At 39.7% G+C, this 24,933-nt stretch overlaps 1 protein-coding gene across 1 annotated transcript in view; it reads left to right on the top strand.

Moving 5' to 3' along the window:
- Nucleotides 1-18,513, top strand: part of EIF3A (eukaryotic translation initiation factor 3, subunit A) — a 31,031-nt gene extending 12,518 nt beyond the window's left edge. Inside the window, exons 11-22 of the mRNA XM_009573848.1 lie at nucleotides 2,145-2,492; nucleotides 3,055-3,159; nucleotides 4,947-5,060; nucleotides 5,349-5,471; nucleotides 6,485-6,638; nucleotides 7,672-7,856; nucleotides 9,639-9,727; nucleotides 13,509-14,113; nucleotides 14,174-14,341; nucleotides 15,677-15,851; nucleotides 16,305-16,474; nucleotides 17,845-18,513. Coding sequence (XP_009572143.1) covers nucleotides 2,145-2,492; nucleotides 3,055-3,159; nucleotides 4,947-5,060; nucleotides 5,349-5,471; nucleotides 6,485-6,638; nucleotides 7,672-7,856; nucleotides 9,639-9,727; nucleotides 13,509-14,113; nucleotides 14,174-14,341; nucleotides 15,677-15,851; nucleotides 16,305-16,474; nucleotides 17,845-18,086 — 2,478 coding nt within the window. The 3' untranslated portion in view covers nucleotides 18,087-18,513. The remainder of the gene's footprint in view (nucleotides 1-2,144; nucleotides 2,493-3,054; nucleotides 3,160-4,946; nucleotides 5,061-5,348; nucleotides 5,472-6,484; nucleotides 6,639-7,671; nucleotides 7,857-9,638; nucleotides 9,728-13,508; nucleotides 14,114-14,173; nucleotides 14,342-15,676; nucleotides 15,852-16,304; nucleotides 16,475-17,844) is intronic.
- The last annotated feature ends 6,420 nt before the right edge of the window (nucleotides 18,514-24,933 follow it).

Below are 24,933 nucleotides of genomic sequence, written 5' to 3'. Positions count from 1 at the left end.
ATGAATGTGTTTTCTCAGATTAGATGTACCTTTTAATTTCAGTTTTTTTCAGCCTGGTGGTAGTCACCTATTTGTGCTTGTGAAGAAGAATAAGTCATTCTTAAATGCACTCAACTAGTTAGTGTTTGGTCATAACTAAAATCATGTCAAAATGCACCCAAGAAGCCCGAGTTTAAATTGCCAGTCTTGCATATATCAGGTCTAGGATATACCAAATAATGACTTACCCATAGATGGGCCTACAGAGGTAGGATTTGTTTAAAATTTTGCATGCATTTTTGAAAATCCAAGAGCCTGCTTTCTTTATTCTTCCTGGAGAAACTGCTGTTGTGAAGAACCTGGAATGTAACTTCATAGTGGAATCTAAAAACATGAACAAAAGATCTCACAACTCAAGAACTGACCTGTCCTTGTCACTCTCTGTCCTCCTCACTGGGGCTGTTGGCTTCAAGGTTGGACTCATCGATGAGCTCACATTTCAGGTTCTCCAGAGCCCTTTGGAGCAAGGTGTAAATCACTCTCGGATTTCCAGCATTGCTTTGGTTGTGACAAGCTAAACCTTCACTTCTCTTAAAAGAGCAGTGGTAATTTTTTCTTTTGCTTTATGTTTATGAAAGTATTCATAGCAAACATATCAAATAATTTTTCCATATAGAAAAAAGGCTGATAGCAAGATGTCCATGTTAGATTCTTTATCTGGGTTGAAATATTAAGTAATATTCTTAAAATATAAACACACAAAGTAGGACTGTGTCATTGACACCTAACGCTAGCTTACTTGTGTTAGCTTGAACATATATTAGCTATTCTATAGTGTTTAAGATAAGAATATTTCCATGTAGATTTTCCCCTAAAAAGATTTTATTAGCGATTGATATTAGACAGATGGATTGTTGGTTTGAAAGAAAAAATATGCTTTGTTTGTACATTCATAGATAGAAACGACAAATAGTCTTACACTTGACATGTTAGTACAATTAGCTGAATAAGACATAAATGCTAGTAATTAGACTTGTAAAATTGGAGTACAGTATCAAGGTTAATATCGATCTATGTGGTTAGAGAAGCTACAGAACAAGTTGATAGCCTTTTTTCCTTCGCTATTCAGATCGAAACTTTGCACTTTTTTCAGGTGCTTAAAAACTTTTAATTTCTGTCAAATTTGTTATAATTCATAAAATCATTAAATTAATCTAAAGCTTTTCATTTTTGTGTTTCTGGCACCTCTGTTTAAGAGGATCTGTTGCAGATCTGCAACAAAGTGTGGATGTTTCAGTGTTTTTGTTGAATGCCCTAGAAGTGACAGATTACTAAAAATACCTCTGAACTAGCTCACATTTCAAGAGCAGCGTGACTGAGGGAGTAGCGAGCTGGTTGGGCTGCAGTGTTTTGCTGCTTGCTGGACTGATTAAATTGGGCAGCTCCCTGAGCTGGCACAATTATACCTCTTCATGTGTACGGCGTGAATCTCTACAAAGAACTATGTAGGTACTCTGGAGGAGAATGGTGGGGTGGTTAGAAAGATGCTTAAAGAATGTTAGAGAATAGTCTGTAGGCGCATGTCTAGGAGTCTAGTGCTTTTTATTATTTAATTAAAGTAGTTTTATACCTAAATTGTTGAGAGACAATCATCAGGTTTTTATCATCTCACAGATAGTGCTTTGTGTCAGTTAGGATATTTTTCTCTTACGCTAGTGTGTTTGGAAAAAACCAAAACTTTAAAAACAAGGGAGCTGTGGTGAAATACAGTGCAAATGGTGCTATACTTGCTAACACATGCAGAGACAAACAAGATTGACCCCCCTAACCCCCCTTTCAGTTAGTCTTAAATATCACTAACCTTTGGGTGTGCAATATTTTTGGACCGAGAAAAGCGTGAAACTATCATACTTAAGATGTGTTGCAGAATATTGTCTTTTACAGACAACTTTCTCCATTTGCAGGTGGTTCTAGTCAGTTGATACTACCTTGTATGCCACTCGGATGTGTAATTAGATTTGCCGTTACAGTTGTATTTCCATGCAGTTGGCAAGTTTGGAGATTAAAACTAACCTTGAATTTTCTTTGAGAAGCATTTGCTGTGCTTTCTGCCTTTTTAAAGAGATGCTACTTACATCATTGTCTTATCCTTAATTTAAATTCAGCAAGAGAAGGAAGAACAACATCAGCTGGCAGTCACTGCCTTTCTAAAAAATTCACGGAAGGAGCATCAGCGTATTCTTGCACGTCGTCAAACTATAGAAGAAAGAAAAGAGCGCCTTGAAAGTTTAAACATTCAGCGTGAAAAAGAAGAACTGGAACAACGTGAAGCAGAATTACAAAAAGTCCGGAAAGCTGAAGAAGAGAGACTGCGCCAGGAGGCAAAGGAAAGAGAGAAGGAGCGTATCCTGCAAGAGCATGAACAAATCAAAAAGAAGACTGTTCGTGAGCGCTTGGAGCAGATCAAGAAGACTGAACTGGGAGCCAAAGCGTTTAAAGATATTGATATTGAGGTAGACAACTTATTATTGAAGTTTTGAGTTTGGTTTTTTTTTATGCTTTTGGTGTTACATTGCTAGGCTGCCTGAATTTCATGTTCTTTACTAGCTTTATACTGTAACTGGTCTTATAAACAGCTGTCTCTATTAAAAATGAGACGGTTTGACACTTAAATATTTAATTTGCTCAACAGCGTAAGTAAACCTTAATTCTGAGATTGGATAGACCTTTTTTACTTGAAGGAATTAAGTCCAGCTGTTTGGTTCCACCACCCCCCCCTTGTTGCTTGAACAGCGTGCGAAATACAAAATAGACATGCAGATCCAATTTTGTAGTACCTGGAATGTGTCTCAATTGAAAATCAAGATACAAATGCTTTAGAGAATTTTTTGAAAATAAAATACAAGTTACCCAGAAGAGAGGAAAAGAAACTGAGAATGCTTCTGAAGCAAATTAGTTTAAAAGTTAAGAGGAAAACTGCAGAGAAGCTTAAATAAATAAATAAATAAACAAACCACATGTGTAACAGAAAAAATGTTTGCTTTATTTTGTATTGATAACTTTACTTGGTTGTAGGATCTTGAAGAATTGGATCCTGACTTCATTATGGCTAAACAAGTTGAACAGCTTGAAAAAGAAAAGAAAGAACTTCAGGAACGTCTGAAGAATCAGGAGAAAAAGGTACAAAGTAGGAAGGGTACAAAACCATGTCTATAAAATGCTTTAGTTAGTGATTGTGAAATCCTGTATTGATACATATAGATATATACGCACATATATAATATTGGTGTTGAAAATGTTACTGTATGAAACTAAAAAAAGGTAAATGGGTTAAAAACCAACTGAGTTTCTAGTACCAGTGCACAAATCTGTTCTAATTAATGGAATTGATTGAAAATGGACCCTTAAGCTGTATGTGAACTGAGACCTAGTTGGGAAGGCTTGTAATTAGAAAATGTTCAGAGAAGATTAAATGTTCACAGAAGGTAAGGCCATTACAGAGAAGCTAAATTTAATTAGTTGTATTAGTCCTCACTGAAACAGAGGAAATTCCACTACTAGAGCCCTTCTAGATGGCAGAATAGTATCTGCCTGAAACTTGGGTGACTATAAAAGTGTGAGGAACATGTTGTCATAGTAAATAGAAATATATAACCTGGGCAAGGTGAAACTCACCCAGGACTTCCGACAGTATTCAAGAATGAAACAGAGGTTATATAATACAGTTGGTAATTGAGTTCACTTAAAACTGGCTTGATACTAGAAAGTGACAAGTTACGTAAAAAGGTTCCAGTGAGGATCTTTTATGCTGCAGGCTTGTATCCTGACGCTCATACTGGGCAAAGTAGCAGAAAATTTAACAGTATAATTAGTGGTCACCTGGGTAAATATGATCTACCTGGAAAGGTCAGCACAGCTTCTATAAAAGAATTGCAAGCCAGGGCTTCCTCTTGGAGTTCTGTGAAGCTGTCAAAAGAAACATATGTGTAAGGGTTGGTGTAACTAAGTTGGATTTTCCAAAAAGCTTTTTTACAAAGTTCTTCACTAAAGAAAACTTAGCAGCTGTGGGGTGAAAGGAAGAGTCTTCGAATTAAGTTCAGTTTACCTAGATACACAATACTTTGTGTATGGAAAGCAGAAAAAAAAAATCCCTCAATCTTTAGCTTTCCATATTAAATGATGGCCTCCAAACTTAACATTGTCAGTCAGCAATGAGAACTTGGTGGTTCTGCATCTCAAGCACTGTGTGCAGTTCCAGTCTCTCAAAAAGGACGAGGTTGAACTGGAAGTTTGAGAGGAGCCCAGCAAGAATTATCAATGGTGTGGATTGACTTCTGTGTAAGAAATGTCTATGTAAATTAGTACCTCCATGTCTGAAAGACTTCTGGAGAGAGGATGTGGTAGCAGTCTATAAGAGTGTACCTGTTGTAACAGCTGACGATGGGGAGCAGTTGTTCTTGCACTGACTGCAAGGGTTAGTGAACCTAGGAAGCATCAAATGAAGCTAGTAGGAGCCGTATTCAGAACTATTTGTAGGTAGAAGGTAGGTCTTCATGCTCCGAGCCATAGACACACAGGAGTTCTTTCCAAAGTATGTTGTATATGAAAAGCTGCTTTGAGTTCAAAGGGACAAAAGGAGAAATCTACCGATGCCTACTAAATACAAAAAAAATTCAACACAGGCAGTGCCAGGAGCTGAAAATTGATGATGCTGAGAGAGTATTGTATATATGCCTGCCTCTATTCTTGCATCCTTGCCTAGGAGTGCACTTAGTTGCCAATGGTAGAGGCAGGTTCTTGGTTAGTGGACCTTTGATGTGGTCCAACGTGGTTGTTCTTATGTAACAATAATATATCAGATATATTGGAGAAGTCTCCAGATGTCGGGGTTTTCTTTGGGGGATGCTGAAGATTCCAGATTTGGTCTTTGTATTATGACATGCTAAAGATGTGTTATCTTTATTTAGATTGACTATTTTGAAAGAGCGAAGCGCTTAGAAGAAATACCTTTAATAAAGACTGCATATGAGGAGCAAAGAGTGCATGATATGGAGCTGTGGGAGCAACAGGAAGAAGAAAGGGTAAGAATTTTTTGTTCAGATGATAAAATCTATTGGCGATGAATGAAAAATAGTGGATTTTGCACTGTCTTTTTTTCCCCAGCTCAATCCAAGGGAAGAAGGGAAAAAGTTGATACGAAGAATGAAGCGTTAGCTTCGCAATTTTATTGTGCTAGTGGACAGCAGTATCTTCTGTCTAGGATCTGAAAGAGGAAAAGATAATTTCTCTTCCTAGTGGCTGAGGTAGATGTAATGCAAATATATAATAAGATTTTACTTTGTAATACTTTTTATATTATCTATTTTTAGATTACCACTTTGCAGTTGGAGCGGGAGAAAGCCCTTGAGCATAAGAACAGACTCTCAAGGATGTTGGAGGATAGAGATTTATTTGAAGCCAGGCTCAAAGCATCACGACGAACAGTTTATGAGGTACATGAGATATGGTATTGTAATAAAATATTCGCCTAAAGTAAGGAACTAAACTTGTGACCTAGTGATTCTTCATGAAAACTAGAAACAAATTAGTATATAGAATGGCTCAAAATTATGGAATTGTTTATTTTCTGCTTTGACTTAAAAAAAAAAAAAAAAAAAAAAATTCTTGCACCTATTCCTGGATATTATCACTTACAATTTTTGACAACTTCTGGAATAGCTTATATGGAAAATAAAAGATAGGTTTTATTTATTTATTTATTTCAATGCAGCTATTAGGGGGAGATCATGGGGTAGCATGTGAGCAGCCAGCTGTATCTGTACAAGTACTTGGACTTACTGTGGTGATGGAATAATACCGACAATAATGAAGCTGAGAAATACATAGAAATATTTGTCTGTTGTTTTTTTTAATCTTTTTTGTTTGAATCTGGAAATTATTCTGATAGTCCAAGTATTTGGAACTTCAAGTTATGTTTTATGTTTGCAAAATTTAATAACGAATTAGACCACGAGGGCAGGGAAAGAACTGTGCCTTTGTTCCCTTAACTACATTTTAAAAATTCTACATTTACTAAGGCTTATAGCTTTGATTATTTGGCTATGTTGCAGTAAGAACTGGTTTAATAAAAAAAGCAAAAGAGGTATTATGTTAAAATAAGTTAAGTAACTGTATATGGTTCTTTGCAGTAATATAGGTAATTTCATAATAATGTATTTTAGGTACAGGTACATTATTATTCAGGTAATTCCTTTCCTGAAAGAGCAGATGAAGAACTAAATTTGTGCGTGCTGATTGTCTGTCTTCTAAGTAGGAGTATATTCCCTTATACGAAATTTATTGCAGAAAAAGTTTTAAATGGCAAACAGTTGTTTTTCAGTGGAGCAAAGTTAATATGTTGCAGTTGGTTTGTGTTTCTGTGCAGCTTTAATTAGCAATTTGTGTAACTGTCTAGCTCTTAAACATTACAGTTCTGGTGGTTTCATGTGTATTCTTTGTATTTCAGGATAAACTCAAGCAGTTCCAGGAACGGTTAGCAGAAGAGAGGCGTAATCGTTTGGAGGAACGCAAGAAACAGCGCAAAGAAGAGAGGCGCGTTACTTATTACAGAGAGAAGGAGGAAGAAGAGCAAAGACTACGAGAAGAACAGCTGCTTAAAGGTATAATTGAGAATGTGATTATTTTATCTTTTGCATCCTTGACCCATTCAAGATGTTTGTGCAGCTAACTTCTGGTTTCCCTGTTCCACTATACTGGAGAGAGTCTCTTCATTTTCAGTCAGCGGTGAAGACTGTGTTCATTGCTATTAGATATTGTACCTTTACATTTTACATAATACACCTTCTGAATGCTTACGCGTGCAGCATAGAGATGAAGGTAAAGCTTTATAGGAGGAAGGGAAAATGAAAGCAAATGAGTGCTTCCTGCCCTCCCCTTCTCCCAGACATGAATAGAGGAGGAGATAAAGTAAGGGAGGCTAATGAAAAATTGAGTCTTTGATTTTAGTCATTTAGTTTGAGTTCTGGCCACTTGTTTGTGCAAATCTTAAAGAGAATAGGAAGGGAACATCGGTGTCAGATCACAAACTCAAGAATTGTAAGTGACTCACACACCTTTCTTTGTGAACTCCTTTGTCCGGTAGCCTGTTTCAAGGCCTTAGAAGAGAAGAGGTGATAGGCATCTTGTAAGGTAAATTTCTTTCCTATTTGTCACTTGGCGGATGAAGATTTTATGTATTGGAGCTCATAGTCGTGCAACATTAAAAAACCAAAGCAACAAAAACCAAGCAGTCCTGAATATCAAATCTGTGACACTACTAGCTGATTTTTTTTGTTTGACCTTTTCTAAGGAAAGGATCCTCTATCATACTTGTAGTTACCGATATTTTAGCTGGCACATTTGAGTCTGTACATCGAATAAACATATGGGTATTGGAACATTTTCTTTCCTTCCTTGCTAGCAGCTGTTTTTCAGGATGTCAGGTTAATGGATGTATCGAGGTTTCTTTTCCTATTGCTTTGGAGTTAGGATACTTCCAGAAAACAGATTCTATGGTTAAACGCATCCTGTGAAATGCTTACTTTTTGTTAAGGAGTCAAAGGGGAGAGATTGTATTTTGTAAACCTTCTGTGGATACAGCAAAGTAACGAAATTTAATTTGGTAATACTTCCTATTTATTTTTCTAACTGCAGAGCGCGAGGAAAAGGAACGCATTGAGCGTGAGAAGCGTGAGCAGGAACAGCGTGAATACCAGGAACGTGTCAAAAAACTAGAAGAACTGGAGAAGAAAAAACGTCAAAGAGAAATGGAGATAGAAGAAAGAGAGCGTGGTCGAGAAGAAGAAAGGAGAGGTCTAGATGACCCATTTTCAAGAAAGGTAGGTAAATACTTGCAGGTTTGTTTTCTTTTGACTGCTCCTTCTTCTGTACATTATTTGGAAGAAGATGGTAGCATTGTAAAATCATAGGCTAAAATTTTTTTTCTAAGTTGTAGCATAAGTGGCTAATTTAATAGTTAAGTGATTGTCACTTCGTTTCAGCTCACTATCAAGCTCTGGAATCTGTAGTTTAGTAATAAAGTAAAACAGAGAAACTACTAAGATCTCCAAGTTGTTCAAAAACTAAACAAATAAAGACAAAAATAAACATTGAATAAAATTTTCTTTAATGTAAAAGAAAAAAGCTATATTGGAATAAGTATAGTCACTCATGCTAAAGTCAGGAATTAGAGTAGATACTGAAGGAAAATCCCAGACTAAACATAAAAGCGTAGTTTTATAAGAAATATGCCGTAACATGAAACATAGAAACAAGAAGTGTGTGCAACTTTCCATTTACAAATATAAGTATTGGGGAAAATCGTTATCCCAATCCGACAAGAAACAAAGTGAAAGTTATTTGCAAATAAATGTTGAATGATTTCAAAAAATGTAAATGAGTACCACAAACCTACTCTCCCACTTTTTCAGAGCTTATCAGTAGGAGAACTAGTTTTAAATTTCATCCACCATAGCCATTGTCTTTGTTTAATGCATACTTCATTGAGTAACACTGTGAAGATAAGTGATCAGAGCTTGTATAAATTGTTTTGATTATTTACCTGATAGACTATTATCACTGGTATTTTTCACATAGGAGGTACTCCTAGCCATGGGCACTTGGTTATACAGAAAAGCTGACTCAGGTTCTGAGAAAGATATCTGTGCCACTTGAAAAATGTCATTTGCAGTTTTGGGATTCTTTGTTTGCGCACCATTGTTCGTTGGGGTCATTTCATAAGCATTTAAGGAGACACTCACGGAGTAGTGGATATGCAAGATCTTGCGCAGCCTGTGTATTTCCCCATATTGAAGCGTAGATTTTGACAAAAAAAACCACTTTTCAAAGAGCAGTTTAAAACCGGAATACCCTTCTATAAAGAGGTTGTGTGATTATGTAGAATCAGGTATTTTATATGGTTTACCTAATTTTCTTCTTGTGGTGGAATTAAGGAATAAACAACTTTTTTAGAAATAGTTTAAATCGTTTGTTTTTGTCCAGTGATGGGGAGAGACATTTTACCATTATTTAAAAAAAATACTGATTATTGCTCTGCCCTGCATCTAAGCAACCTGTGTGAATCGCAAATACCTCGCCTGTCCTGTGCATTGAGCTACCATGTTAAAGTGTTGTATAAACCCAGAACAAAATGGTCTCTGCTATAGAGAGCTTTCAGTTTATTCAGTTACGTTTTCTGATCTGATTGGAAGGCACAAAACCAAATAATTTTTTGAATTCATTCCTACTGTCATTAAGCAGCAGGAAAGTGAAACTGTTAGAACGTCTTTTTTGTGTTAACAGGTGGTAGCTATGGCTCACTGTAGCTATTGTTCATACATTTGGTCATAAACGTTTTAGTGTATTTGCATATATCCTACCTTGTTACTAAAGTATGTGGCACAAAGGGAACCATATTGGTTTTAAACTCTGCCAGAAACAATGAAGTTAGTCAGTGAAGACCATACTTAAGTTGTTCAAACTCCTGATAGTTCAGTATTCTCTACAGTATAACAAGTGAGTTTTTAATGACATAGTATGCTCTGAAAGGAGTAAATTGTATGTTGAAAATCTTCACTTTAACATATTCAGAGAGAATGTTCCTGATTTCTTTTGATATACAGGAATCTCGGTGGGGTGATAGGGAGTCTGAAAGCTCTTGGAGAAGAGGTGGTGAGACAGAATCTGAATGGCGACGAGCACCAGTGGAAAGGTAATCACTGGGTTACTAAGCACCAGTTGTATTGGGCTCAAAATGGATAGGCTCCCTTTTTATTGTTACTGCTAAAGCTGCACTAACTGAATAATATCTCATGCCTTTACATCTCTGAAAGTTACCTTCTATTAAAAAATTTCTTTGTAAGGATCTCAAAATGAGAGAGATATTTTATCTTGGAACGGCATTCAGATAACGTTCCTGTTTTATTTAGCTTAGATATGTGGAGGCTAGCAGATACCTTTTGTATCTGATAAACAACTTGCTTGCTTGGTTTCTTTTTTAAATTAAAAATCTCTGTCCCACTCCAACATTGGTGTCAGTTGTATAAGTACAGAATGGGGAAGGATGACAAACAAATGCAGGGTTCCTGGATGAGGAAACTGTTTGAGATTTTCCATTTAGAAAACTGACAGTAATATATAAGAATAGTAAAGTCAAAATTCAGAGTCTTAAACTATTTAACTCCCAAAGTGAGTCACAGAACAGAAAACATGTGCCATAGACTACAACAAAATTCTGAAAAACTGGATTGAACAGAGGAGGAAGGATTTCTGAAAGAAGAATATTCTGAAGATACTTTGCGCTTCTGAAAAAAAAAAACCCCACACACTTGTTCACATCTATATATTTTAGGGGTTTTGGATATGTTCACTAATAATGAAGACTGTTTATACAGTTGTAGAAAATAAGATCTTTAATATTTGTCCATCCCTCTGCTCCACAACAGGATGAACTGTGCCTAAAATAGTTCTGATGACGCACGTCTAGTTGTTCTTAAAAGCCTGTGCTGATGGAGATACCACTGCTTGTTCCAATTGGCAGTATGTTTTATTGCTAAATTAGCCTTCCAGGTAGATAGATTTTTATAAATGTCTAACCTTAATTTCCAGTGCACCAGTTTAAAGCCATTAAAGCTTACTCTGACTCCAGTGTGTAAGCAAATTATTTTACTCTTTCTCTCTCTAGTAATTTCTTCTAACATATTTGAGGAGTATGATCTTTCAATAAACAGAGTAGTCTTTCAGTCTTTCCTTAAAAGCTGTGTTGCCATTCTTGGTAGTGATCCACTTTCTCGTGAATTGCAAAATCAAAAATTGGATGAAACTCTTGGGTGAAGCCTTTAACTATTAACAGATTGCAGAAGTGTTTAATACATCTATTTGTATGCTTCAATGTGATCCCCCCCACAACAGAATGATACAGGTGACTCATATTAATTTTTGAATCATTATAGCATAGAGTTAACTGTTGTCTTAGTCATTTCTCATGCAACTTTTGTAGAAATTGAGACAAGTGACTGCTGAGAAGTTAAAATTAGGCATACTTTGGATTATTATGTAGCATTTTTGGTAAAACTTTCCTTCTCTCTTTTACTAAGGAATATGCTGAGGAATACTGAAATGAAATACTGAGAACAATCAAAATTAGTCTCTCTATGGAATTTTAAGTAAAACTGAGTGTTTCTCTTTTTTTTTTCTTTTTTCCTTTTTTGCCAAACTTAGAAAATAGCAAAGTAATAAAAGTGATTATGCACAAACATAATTACAGAAGAAAGGTGTAATTCTGCATTCTTTAGAAAACTCTAGTCTAACTTCAGTTGGAGGTTAGCCCTAAAGCAAAAATGTGTTGGATACAAACACAGCAGTGCAAACCTAACTGTAACTGAGTAAAATAATTCCAAAATGTATTTCTGAATCATAGTGATAAAGGCAGTAACATGAAGGACAGAGCATCAGATTTAATTTGCAGCATGTATCTAGTTCTAAATACAGCTATTGGATATATGCATTAAAATGTCCTTATGAGTGCTAGTACAAGGAAAAGCTATTAAAGATGTCTCGCAGACATTAATTTCTCATGGAAATGGCACAGTCCTGACGTACATGCCATATTGGTACACAGGTCCTTATAGTCACAGAGCAACCGATTGTACTATGCAGCAATCCCGAGAGTACTGGATTCCAGGTGATCAGCATGTTCCAGTGTTATCAACCTTTTCCATACCGTGGTTTCAGTTACAAGAAAAAACTGATTACAGAAAGGCAGAAGAGTCCAGAAGGTCTGTCTGTCTCCTGGACAGCTAGTGGCTTTATTATGAGTTATAACTAGACTGCAAGTATCGCCTTTGTTCCCTCACTGTGCAAGAAAGGTAGTTATCGTAAGAAACAAAAGAGGAAAATAAAACTAATGATCTTTCTGTGGTAGATGTAATAAAATTTTATAAGGAAGAGAAGAAAGTCAATCCTGGTATAAAAAAAAATTACAAATATTGCGATTGCAGGAAAAAGAGGTTAACATAAAAGTGCTATGTAGGAGTTAAATTAAAAGCTAATTGGTTTAGTAGAAAAAGTCATTTTATGGTGGTACCTCTTGCTCAAGTCATAAACCTGTAACAGTGGTAGACACTGGAGTGTGAACTTTGCCAGCAAATTTCTGCTTTATTTGGGAAAGCTGTCTGCATGCTTTCAGCCCTTGTAGATCTGTGAGTAGGGTTTTTAGAGGTTATTGAAAAATGGGTTATATAATAGAAACTGGATTGCATTACTACAGTGACTGCCATTCAATAATATTCTTAATATTAATGCATCCCTCTGTTCTTATTAATTTATCACTTGCTATTTGACTCTTAATTTCAGTAAACTCTAAAGTGGGAGTTAGGATTTCTAAGAGGGAAAGAAGGACAAAAGCTGAAATATGAACACTAAAGTTGTCAAACGGGGAAAAATGTATAAACAACAGATGAATAATTCCATCTGCAAGTAATAGTTCAAAAATTGGAGTAGTAATAGTTTAAAAGTAATAGTTAAAAAAATAGATTTAAAAATCTTAAAACCTTGAAACAGTACCTAAGTATGAATGAATTAAATACTTGTTCATTTGGTGAACTTTATATCCATTTATCTGCATATTTTTTTCATCAATATAATCAGATTTTTTGAAAGGAGAAGATTATCCAATTTGAGTCTAAATGGATGTTAACAATCTCCATGTCTTGATTTTATCTCACAGCTTAACAGTCTGTGAGACTCTTAGTCTTCCAAAACTAGGAAATACGCTGCTCACAATTCCTCAAAAAACTTGAGATGCAGAGTTGTCACAAACTGTTGCCTCTTTGTTCTCACCTCTCGGAGTCCTACATCTGTTGTTTTGTAGCAAGTCATTGCTGTTCTTTTGTTTACATTTTAGTAGCATAGTGGATTTCTAAACCTGTGGGGTTTTTTTTGTTTGGTTTGGTTTTGATTTTTATTTTTTTAAATCCACGAGATTCAGTGAAAGTATTGCCAATCTGTTGAGTTGGAACTGTGCCAAAGCATATGAAGACAGGAATTGTACTGTAGGGTTGGCATGTGCGTGAAGAAGGGGGGTACCTACTTGATGGTTGTAGTGTTTTTTTTTAATACTGGTTCTTTGAGACTTAGCTCGAGTTTGTCAAATTAGGCTTGGTGTAGAAGCCAAAGCTCTTCTCTGTTGCGTTGCAGCAGATAACCAACAGGGGACTGTAGTTATCCCCTTCAAACTGTAGTTTTGAAGGAGATAATAAACTCTTCAGTCTTTACTGAAGCTGTAGGGATGGTGACCTACCACCTTCCCATAGCAATGAAGGCAATTAGAACATGTGCATTTGAGAACTGCAAGCTCTGTAAATGTGTTGCAACCATACATCAAGTGGATACATTCAGAAATGGCCTTGAGGGGTTTGATACTGTTGATCTAATATGTAAAGCTTTCCTGGATGTCAGCTTCCACTTTTTGCTCATTCCCTATGGTTTTCTAGAGATTGGCGTCGAGGAGAAGCAAGAGATGATGAAAGACCTTTCCGACGAGGGGATGATCTCCCCCGACGGGGGGATGATCTCCCCCGACGAGGAGATGATCTGCCGCGACGAGGGGATGATCTGCCCCGACGTGGTGCTGCAGAAGAAAAGGAACGTCCTTCTATGGAATCAACAGAGGACAGGCCACCTAGGCGTGAAGGGGATGAGGACAGGCCACCTAGGCGTGAAGGGGATGAGGACAGGCCGCCCAGACGTGGATTGGATGAGGACAGGCCGCCCAGGCGTGGTTTGGATGATGATAGAGGGAGCTGGCGGGCTGCAGATGACGACAGGGGTCCCAGGCGTGGAATGGATGATGACAGGCCACCCAGACGTGCTTTGGATGACGACAGGCCGCCCAGACGTGCTTTGGATGACGACAGGCCACCCAGGCGCGGCTTGGACGATGACAGAGGCAGTTGGCGTGCAGCAGATGACGACAGAGGACCCAGGCGTGGGCTGGACGACGACAGGCCACCCAGACGGGCTTTGGATGATGACAGGCCACCCAGGCGTGGGCTGGATGATGACCGGGGCAGCTGGCGTGCCGCAGATGACGACAGGGGTCCCAGGCGGGGGATGGATGATGACAGAGGTCCCAGGCGGGGCATGGATGATGACAGAGGTCCCAGGCGTGGGATGGATGACGATAGGATGTCAAGGCGTGATGATGACAGGGGACCATGGCGTAGTGCAGATGATGACAGGCTCTCCAGACGAGATGATGACAGGGGTCCGTGGCGTAGCGGCGATGATTCAAGGCCAGGTCCTTGGAGACCATTTGGTAAACCAGGTAAAATATAATAATATAATAATCTTCCCTCCAAAGGGTGTGTTAACCTAGTAGATAATGGATGTAATGTACTTGGTGCCAGAAATGGGAGAATCAACTCTGAAAATGTCTGGATTAATTTGGTTAATGTGGACACTCCTTTACTTAGTATAATGAAACCTTTTCATTTGGTTGAATTAAAAAAAAATGCAGCAGTTTTTATTGCTTGCCTGGAAGATAGCAAAAGGTCACATAGTAATGCTGGTAATTTACCTATGTGCAAAACCAAAATATACAAGTTGAGTGCTCTGATGGGAGAGAAACATTCTCACTAGATTAGGATTCCCTGCACCCTCTATATGTCTGAAATTAACCTCCTTCTAAGGAGTATTTTGATACATCGTTCAAGTGGGTCTGGTTTTGATAAGCTTTTTTTGTGTACAACGATATTCCTGTTTTTACCATTCCTTTTTTGCTTTTGTGTTTACTTTTCGTGAAAATCCTGCTTTGAGCAGGAGTTTGGACTAGGTGACTTTCTGAGGTCCCTTACAATCTGAATTATCCCATTCTTGTATAGTTTATTTCTAGTCTTAAGTCTTGCTGATGGTGACTACTACAACTGTTTCTGATTTTTTCCGAACTGTTGATGACATTTAAATGTTAGATATGATTTTGATTTCCTGGTTCTTTTTATTCAGATTTATGTATTCACAGGCGCCACATCAACTTTTATAGACGCTAATTCTGTAATCCAAACCCGTAGAAAAATTATCATAAATCTTGATACTTGCACTCCAATAGCTTTCTCCTTTTTCCTATTTAACAAAAAAGTAGGCTGCATGGTAGAGAACTCCCATTCATAAATAACGGAACGATACTGCAGGATGCACTGTGTAAGTAAATGGTAAACGATAGTCATATTTTAAAGCAGTGCTTTAAAAAGCAGTAGGTTCTTAAAAATTTGCTTGCCTGAAATCTTCTCACTTGTAGATTTTTACAAAGGAATCTGCTGTCTGAACTACCCTCTTTACTTCTTCCTGCACTTGTTTTGCACAAGAGCCTTGAGGAGTTCGTGGTTTCTGACTGGAAACTGCAGGGTGTAATCAGCTCTGCTAAACTGTTACAGGCAGTCCTGATAGATGAGGCATTTATTACTGTCTTTATATTAAGCAGTTTCTGCAGTGTTTTGTCTATGGCTCCCACTCAACATGCACGCTTTTTACAAGCATCTTGAGTTGGATCCTCAGGGATCAAAACTTGAAGAACCAGTTTCTGTGAGGGAGGTAAAGGATTCTTTGTCTACAGAGAGATCAGAGGTCAGTCACAAATTCCTTTGCCTGTGTTTCTTACTTATAGGGGGATGGAGAGAACGAGAAAAGGCTCGTGAGGACAGCTGGGGGCCTCCACGAGACTCCAGACCTCCAGGAGACCGTGAGTGGGATAGAGACAAAGATCGTGATGAAAATGAGAAAGACCGTGAATTTGACAGAGAGAGAGATTTTGATCGAGATGATCGTTTCAGGCGTCCCAGGTTTGACTTCTCTGTTTAAATACTTCTAGAATGTTTCTATTTTTAAAAAAAAAAAAAAAAAAAGGTGCCCTGCTGATAAAGAAATAATGTGAAATCGTTGAGTGAAAGGAGCAGTGGTTGGTTTGTGTGAAATTAGGCACTTCAAGGCAGTAAACGGATAGTGGCATTTTGGGGACTTTTTGGTTTGTTATTTTTAAGATGACATTAACTTTTTACAGAAGGAATCCCAAAATGCATTACTGCTTTTAAATTTTTTTTTTTTTTAACCTGTTACCGAGAGAATTTCATGTGAGGCTCCAGAAGAACAGAAGAGGTTTTTGGAAGTATGTCAGTATGTTAGACGGAGATCCACTGGGCCTGAAAATATCTGTGTTGTGATTTATTATTGCTTCTTTCCATAGCAAAGGTAAAATCTTAGCATTTAGTCTTACTTTATGTTTTGAATGGCAAAAGGGATGACGCTGGTTGGAGAAGAGGGCCAGCTGAGGAAAATTCTAGCTGGAGAGATTCAAGTCGTCGTGAAGAATGGGACAGAGGTGGTCGTGACATGAGAGATCGACGTCCTGATGACAGAGATCCACCCATCAGAAGAGGACCACCACTCAGATCTGACCGCGAAGAACGTATGTTTATTTTAGAGTTCCTTACATTCATTAGAGGGCCTTCATGTTACTCTGACAGTGCTAGGATGTGGTAAAATGGGAGTAAGTTATATTTTCAGCCACTTAAACTCCCTTTGCATAAGCAAAGCAATAGAAAGAAGCTTTAATGTAATAAGAAGCTTTAATGTAATTGAGAATTTTTTTAGTTGTACTCTTTTCTATCAGAGTAGCATTTCACATGTGCAGTAGAAGGATAACATTTTATGTATGCAGTTTTCATAGTAGGATTATGTTCAGGGTGAATGAAATTCTTGTACTTAAATTATCAAGATAGACGTCCCAGAAAGTAATTTCTGGCTCATTTCTTAAAACAATTAAAATGTGAGGGAAATATTTCCAAACAAGGCCTTGTGGGTTTCACACTATTAATGGTACTGATTTTGATGAATAACCTATTTTAATTACATACATTAACCTGTTTTAATTATGTACATTTATTAATCCTTCGCTGTGTTCTAAAAATACAGTAACAGCAAATACATTTAGCCTGAGATACCACATCTCCCAGTTCTGGCGTTCTCACGTTCAGAATCTCACGTGGTCTCTGCCCCGAGTGTGGGTGCTCCCTGAACGTGGGAGGGTGGTCAGGCAGGTGGTCTCGGAGAGCGGACTGGAACAGAACACGTCATCCGGGACTTCAGTTGGCAGAAAGGCTGAGGGTTCTCAATGTGGAGATTTGTTGTTGTTAATATATCAAGAAGTTTTGGTATTTGGCTGTCTGGTTTGGTATTTGACACAGCTTTGTTCACACATAGCTGGGGTAGAATCCTTAACACCCTTTTGGTGGAAATGAACAATTTTTCTTATAGTAAAGGATGGTGAATGCTGTTACCAGTGGAGTCGTGTAATCCACCGCTGTTTATATCTCTGATTTCAGTAGGCTGAAGAGCAGTTTGCTGTCTTTTGAGACAATGAACACCTAAACATTTTCCACAAGTGTTTTTAAGATAGGATGTTTCTCTTTTCAGGGTTCGATCATTTCTAAGGAGACGCTTTTGTGCTTTTAATACTGATACTAATATAAGAATATATTTTTACATCAGAAAACCATGTACATCAATAGAACATTCTTATTGCAGTTACTGTGTTTTAAAGATGACACTTGGGTTGCTCACAACAATCCTGAATCTGAAAAGAGGCTTGCGTAGTTCCTGTCCATTACTTCACTATAAAATTAAACTAATGCATTTGGCTGTCATCATCGTATTACCTCTTGGCGAGACTGAAAATCAGTAAATCAGACTGTCGGTGCCGGGCATATTTGTTTAAACTCTTGCAGGCTGCTGGTGGAGCGTGACAAAGGTTGTTTTATTGTCTGTCTGTATTTGTAGCAAGCTCATGGCGGCGTGCTGATGATAGGAGAGAAGAACGTGGAGAAGAACGTGAAACAGTTCGGCGATCAGCTCCTGCTCCTGCTGCTCCTCCAGCTTCTGCTCCCCCACCAGCATCAAAAGATCGAGAAAGAGACGGGGAGAAGGAGAAAGGTTCCTGGAAAACAGAAAAGGAGCGTGAGCCCCTTCGCCGTACTAAAAATGAGACAGATGAAGAAGGGTGGACCACTGTACGACGTTAAGTGAAAATCACAGAGTTTAACCAATGTTTTAGCTTTGATTTGATCAAATCCACGGATTATACTTGTGCTTATAAACATTCTGAATTGGAATTCTTTAACAAATGTTTTGAGGTAACATGAAAGCATGAGCTTGAATTACTTACTCATATAGATTGATCATGCACAAAACTCACAGCAGAAGGTTGGAAATTGAATGCCAGTTTTTGAAATTTCAAATGATGCTTATTTCATGGGTCATTTGTTGCTAAAATAAAAAGAAGCAAGCCCAACAGCTGTCTTGAGTAATGCTTCTATCTCGCACCAGAACAGGCTGACCTTTTTATTTTTAGTCTTTCTTGGAATGGGGTAGTATTGAAAACACCTCTGTTCACACAGTGGAATTACTGAAAAAGCAGAACGAAATCAATTTCCACAATTAGCCAAAAAATTAGAAAAAATACAAAAGCCCTCTTTTACATAGGTATCTTTGAGGGCAGGCGGTTTCTGAGAGACATACTTTATCACTGTCTAAATTCAGTAAGTTGTTTAAATTTGAATTAAATACAATAAACATTATGAGCATTAGCTACACTGGGATATTTTCTGTAGATTTACTTGAATACATAATGCCTGTGAGGCCATTTTGCAGTCATTGTTCCAGTAATGTATACTGCTGCAGTGTACAACCACAAAACTTAAAGCTTTTACAATTTAAGTGTTTTGGTAAGCATATGGCTATGTATTTCTGTTGCCAATAGCACAACTGCTTTTTCCATTACTGGATAATTCATGCCTTTCAAGGATTTATAAATATTGTCATATTTAAAATGTGTGGTTTTGGAGAAATTGTTGAATTTTCCCCCAATTCTTTGTCTTCAGGGTCAATTCTTTCCCTTTCCAAAAAAGTGATTTGTAGTAATGGCTGTGTTGACTTCAATTTTGGGGTGCGGTAACAACGATTAACTATCTGGTCATACTGAAGCCAACACAGAACTTGCTGCTGTGTGTTTCTTCAATGATAAATAAACAACTTAAGGAATTAGCTGCTACAGAGTCTTGACTTTTCAGTAACTTCCTGCAATGTATGTTAATGCAGAACAGCTGTTGAACGCCTCTTTTCGGTACCAGCTGAAGGAGAATGTGAGAACACCTGGCATGGTTTCTTCCTGAGAAACCTGGTTTAATTTTAATGTGTGTGAACAAAAGTTTTAATACTCCTCTTGGCCTTTTCCTGTCCTCTTCTGAGCTTTCCAGGTCCTATTCACTTCTCAGGAAAAACTTGCTCTCATAGTCATCTGCTAAGGCCAGACCTTTGTGCCTTTGGAGCCTGTCACTTCATTGCCTGTTGAGTCACAGAATTCCTTCAGAACAGCAGTGTTTTCTAAACAAACAAACAAACAAAAATTTTTCTTTGTGCCTCAACCAGCCCTATAAAGGATGGAACTAGAGCACGGCAGCTATCCAGTAACAGAGAGCGCTTTCTGGACTGAGTAGTGGGTGCTGCTGCTGTTCAGCTACCTGTTGCTGTCCTTACATTCTGTCACAGGATTACAGAATCATTCCTGTTAAAAGAGACCCCTGGAGCTCGCCAGTCCAACTCCCTGCTGTGAAGTCAGACTGTGTTACTCAGAACCATGTTTCTTCAGTGTGGTCTTGAAAACCTCCAAGGATGGAGCCTGCACAACCTTTCTGGGCAACCTCTTCCACTGCTTGACTGCTCCCACAGTGAAAAAGCATAACCCTCCTTCTTTTTGGCTTCTGCCTGTTGTCTCTCATCCTCCTGCTCATGCACTGCAGTGAAAAGCCTGACTTCATTTTCCTTATAACTTCCTGGTTAGGTACTGGCTGGCTGCTGTCGGTCTCCCCAAAGCCTTCCCTTCTCCAGGCTGAACAAGCCCTGTTCCCTCAGCCTTTCCTCCCAGGCAGGTGCTCCACCCCTCTGCTGAACTTGCTCCAGTTTGGCAATGTCCTCCTTGTGTAGGGGGGATACGGGACCCAGAACTGCGTGCAGTAGTCAAGATGAGGTCTATGAGTGCGAGTAGAAGGGGATGCTCTCTTCCCTCATCTACAGGCTATGGTCCTGTTCAAACAGCCCGAGATCTGCTGGTTCGTGCTCGGCTTCATGCCTGCCAGGGCCCCGGAGGCATTTGAGCCGCCCCCCAGTCTATCGTTGCAAGGGCTTCTTCCTTGGCAACGCAGGACTCTGCCCTTCTCCGTGTTGAGTTTCATCAGGCTCCTGGATGGCAGCCCTGCCCCAAGTGTATCAACTGGTCCTCCCAGTTCGGTGTCATCCGCAAACGTGCAGACAGGGCACCCTGCCGCTGCCTCCAGGTCCTTGAGGAAGATGCCAGGCCAGGTCCCAGGACAGACCCCTCTGATACCCCACTCCGGGTGCAGGCCAGGCCATTGACCATGATGCTGAGCCTGAACATCCAACTACTTTTTCTGCCCACCTGGTTGTCCAGCTGCTATCTAGGCTGTAACATCCTAACTTGGGCACAAGAATATTTTGAGACAGTGTCAGAAGCCTTGCTAAAGTCGAGATGAAGAACATCCACTGCTCCTTCCCTTGTCCACAAAGTTATTTTGTTGTAGAAGGCAGGTGAGTCAGGCATGATTTACCCTCAGTAAATCCAGTCACCTTCTCCTGCATGTGCCTAAAAACATGCCCTGAGAAGGCTTCCTCCATGGTTTTCCCAGGGACTGAAGTGACACCACCTGGCCTGTTGTTTCTCAGATGGTCCTTTTGGCCTTGTTTGAAGATGGGTGCAACATATGCCTTTCTCCAGTCATCAGGGAGATATAAAGAGTGATTATTTTTAATTTTATCCAGTTACCTATTTTTAATTTTACCCAAACAAAGCCATTTTTACATGGGGATAAATGTTAGCGATCATTGCACCAGCTAAAGTTCCCAAATCTGTGTTATTAACTTCCATTATTTGATTGTGATAATGTTGCCAACACATTTAAAATTCTCAGGACTGGGCAGCTTGAGAAAAGACCTGCAAGAGGTGAGCTTTACAGACATGCCAGTGTGTTTATTTTACTGCTTGATCCTTTTAGACAGAATACTAACCACAATGATCAAAAACCACCACTGACCAATCCAACAGCCAAAACCTCCATCGACTGCCATAATTATACATGAACACAAAGTTCGGTTACCTGAAAATGCTGATGAAGTCAAATGAATTCTCTGTCGAGCATTGCTGTGCGATTGATTCACGTTCAGTTAACCATCTAAAATTTTCAGTGAACCTTAGAAAATACGAACCGTCACATGCTATGTTTAGAAGGCAGGACTTAAGGCTGCTGCTGGTTGAATGGATGCAAACGCTGCTCGGTTAAAACAAATCCCCCGGAGCAGAGCAAGGCGGGTGATCAGGTATGAGCCGTTCAGTTTCTTTCCCGCTCCGGGCACAGCCCAGAGACCAAGCCCCAGGCTGGTGGGCAGGGCTGAGGAGCATCACAGTGCTCAGCAGGAGTAGGGTGTAGACATTTTAATTATATTTAAAGTGCCTTTGTTCTAAAAAATAAAATCAAATCAGTATTTTATGAGAATTGGCAGACCAGGGCAGGGGCAATGAAGGAAGTGGTGCCGCTCTGGTCCGGGCACAGCCACAGCTGCATCTCGGGACAGTCACAGCCTGGGTTACACCGGCCTCGGTGCAGCCACCGGCAGGATCAGGAGCACGTTGGGGAGCTCCGGCGCAGGCGGGCTGGGGGACAGCCAGGAGGCAACCTCTGACAGGAAGAGTACTAGAAGTCTTGTCTTGCTGTAAATGAAATGTATCTATCTTTGTTGCTTTAATATCCCTGGGCTGCAATCATTGACAGGAACGGCTACATTTAAGCAAGTTTTCCTTCGGTACCGTTAAATTGTGCAAGCCTACAAAGTAAAGGGTGTTGGGTCAGCAAAACGCAAGATTCAAAATTTACCTGTTACTCAGGTACTAGTACCCATCCTGTGTGGTTTACTGCAGAATTGCAAGAAGTAGGCACGTGAGTGGCATAACAAGAACACCCAATTCTTCCTATTTTGCCATGGCAGGACCAGCTTGAAGGGAAATGTTCCCACTCTGTCTGGTCCTGCTCTTAAAAAGAATTATTAATGCATTTAATTGTGGTAGGATGGGAGATTCTACAAGCTATTCCACTGCTGTTTGCTACTCAAAATCTCCCTTGCTCCAATTCAAGCTTTGTTAGCCCTTTCACGCTTGGGCAGTAGGACAATTTACTGGCTTTGCTACATCTCTTCCCACATTTGAAGGCTTAGCATATCACTCTTCTGCCTTGCCCAGACTGTAGGCGTATTAGAAGTAATTATCTTCTTCCCCATGTGACTGTTAGCAGACTATCTCCAGTATATATTAACCTACATATTTGGTGGGTCAAACTGGCACATCTATAGGAAGTAAAGACATTTTTATAGCCATCATGGTTTAGCCCTATGGCAGCTACCTGAGGCGCTCTGGTCAGCAGCAAGACAAACTCTGTCCAGATAGGACTTTCACTGAAGATGGGTACAGACTTCCCTGACTTCAGCTGGATCAAGTTACCTGTGCATCTGAGAGTAGTTTTTAATTAGAAGTAGCTTGCTTTTTGCCAAGACTAGTATCAACTGAGGATGATCATAGGCTATTCAATACTCTGTGTTCATTCCAAAATATCACTACGGAAAAGATTCCATCACTTGCATACTTAGGAATATTTCCCTGTAATAAAGTGATTCTCTGAAGATAAAATATTTGGTTTAAATGAGTGACCGTAACCTTCTGATTTGCAGATGCCTGTAGAATAAATGAAAATAATACCAGGCTTGCTTTCTTAGACCTCTTCTGTGGAGCATATAACAGCTTCCAACCTGGACTGCTTTCAGATTAAGGTATTTGCTGTTCCTAGGATTTAAGTTACTAATGTAAATCGCTTCCAGTAATTTGAGGAATCAAAGTAACACTATAAGCACTATCTATTGTAATAAGCTTTTCAGAGTGACCAAGAACAAGCATGTTTCTGCTTACTCAGTGCCACAAGGAGTGTGCTGGTGCACAGGAAATCACAGCAGCTTACTTAAAAAACCCCAAAATGTCCTTAAAGTTTCAGTCTTTATAAGACACTGACTTGCAAAATTTTAAAGGGCAAGTTGTCCTGTTGAATGATCATGTAAAGTAACTGCAGAGCCTTGCTCTCAGGCTGCCTTTTGCTGATTCTGAATCTTGTCATCTCCTCTCAGGAATAGTTCGGTGGTTTTTTTTTTTTCCCCGCAGCTGGTCTTTTGAAGCTGTTACTCTACTGCCTTACCTGTTAAGACTTTGATCAGATGCCTAATGCTATGTAGTGGCTATGACAGGCAGCTCTTGGCCTCTCCACAGCAAGGCTGCAAGTACCCGTGTAGGACGAGAGAGGAACTGGGAGCCACAGGCAGCAGCGGAGGCTGTTGATAAAAAAAAGGCCGTCTTACAGGGGCAGAGGGAAGAAACAAGCACCGCTGAAGGCCAGCGGGATCTTCTGCTGCCTTGAGGAATTTCCAGGCATTGCAATAGGGCTGTTGCTACACAGTAGCTTAATGTACAGACCAGAGAGGAGGGGTGGGTACATCGCAAACTGCGAGGAGCACCTCGGATCCAGCCCTGCCAGAATTAGCCCTCAGAAAACACCTGAGAAAGCTTTTCTTAGATCTTTCTTGCTTTTGTGTCCAGTAACAGTCAACTGCATTAGAATGTACATACTGATCTTCAAACTTCCCACAAGGAGGTAACAAAAGTACAGAAGAAAACTCTTCCCATAGCATCACATCTGAGTTTGATTCTAATGTGTGGTGGATACAGATTCAACCTATGTGGACCAGGCATCGCAAAAACAAACACGTCTAACTTCTAACAGCTTAAAAGAGCCCGTAGTGCAAGCCCCACAGAATGTGAGACAATACGCAACTGGTATTTAGCACGAGGAGAGCATCGTTGCCACAAGGTTAGCTGCAGCCACTATGAAGTGTGATTTAATGCAAGCCCCTTTGCATTTGGTAATTAGACCTGACACCATCTTTGGAGCCGTTTGATGAAGATTTAAGAGAACACTTCCACACAAAATCAGCTTCTCCCTCCCAATTGCTGCAGCTGTGAGTCAATAGCAGTGATGAAGAATGAACCCCAGGCCCTCCTTCCCAGCCCACGCTGCATGGGTTTTGGCTTCATTCTTGGCTGTCCTGCTCTCCCCCTCTCCTGCTCCCATCTCCCACCTTGGAATCGACACAAACCTGCGTCACTCCCTCACTTTCCTAGCTCCCTTTTTCTGTCAGGACCCATCTCCTTTCTCATCCTCCTGGTGACACCCCAGCAGTTCCCTGCATGAGGCTTTCTTCGCCTCCCTGCTTTTGGCAGGGCCACCCTCACGGACTGAGCACCCCTCCGTGTCCCAGGTGTCAGTAAAGCCATCTACAGCACAACCCTCTCTGCACTGAGAACTTGGGCTCTGGAGGACCCCTAAACAAACTACAAACCTGCTACTGCTCCTTGTCCTGCCTCTGAGTCACAATAAAAGCCATTTCTGATCTCTTGAGGATTAGAAGCAACGTAGCCCTGTCTGATACTCAGTACCAAGGAACTGCCATCACCTAGGGTCCAGGTCTTCAGCATCAACCTTACATTTTCTATAGTCTCTGTAGCGTTAAGGATATTTGTTAACCACATGGGCAGACCCCTCCCACCTTGCAGTGAATTAAAGCCACATTCTCTCAACTCTTGAAAATATGTCACCTCCCCTTCCACCATTCTGCTACACTTACGGCTTTCTGCTTTGTCCAGGTCTCTTCTCTCCAAAGGCTTCCCATCACCCCCCCGCTCTCCACCACAAACACAAGCGGCAT

The sequence above is a fragment of the Fulmarus glacialis genome, unplaced genomic scaffold (genome assembly GCF_000690835.1).
Source record: "Fulmarus glacialis isolate BGI_N327 unplaced genomic scaffold, ASM69083v1 scaffold14723, whole genome shotgun sequence".
NCBI classification, from domain to species: Eukaryota; Metazoa; Chordata; class Aves; order Procellariiformes; family Procellariidae; genus Fulmarus; species Fulmarus glacialis.
The sequence above is the reverse complement of the archived record's forward strand: the minus strand, read 5'-3'. Positions and strand labels throughout refer to the sequence as shown.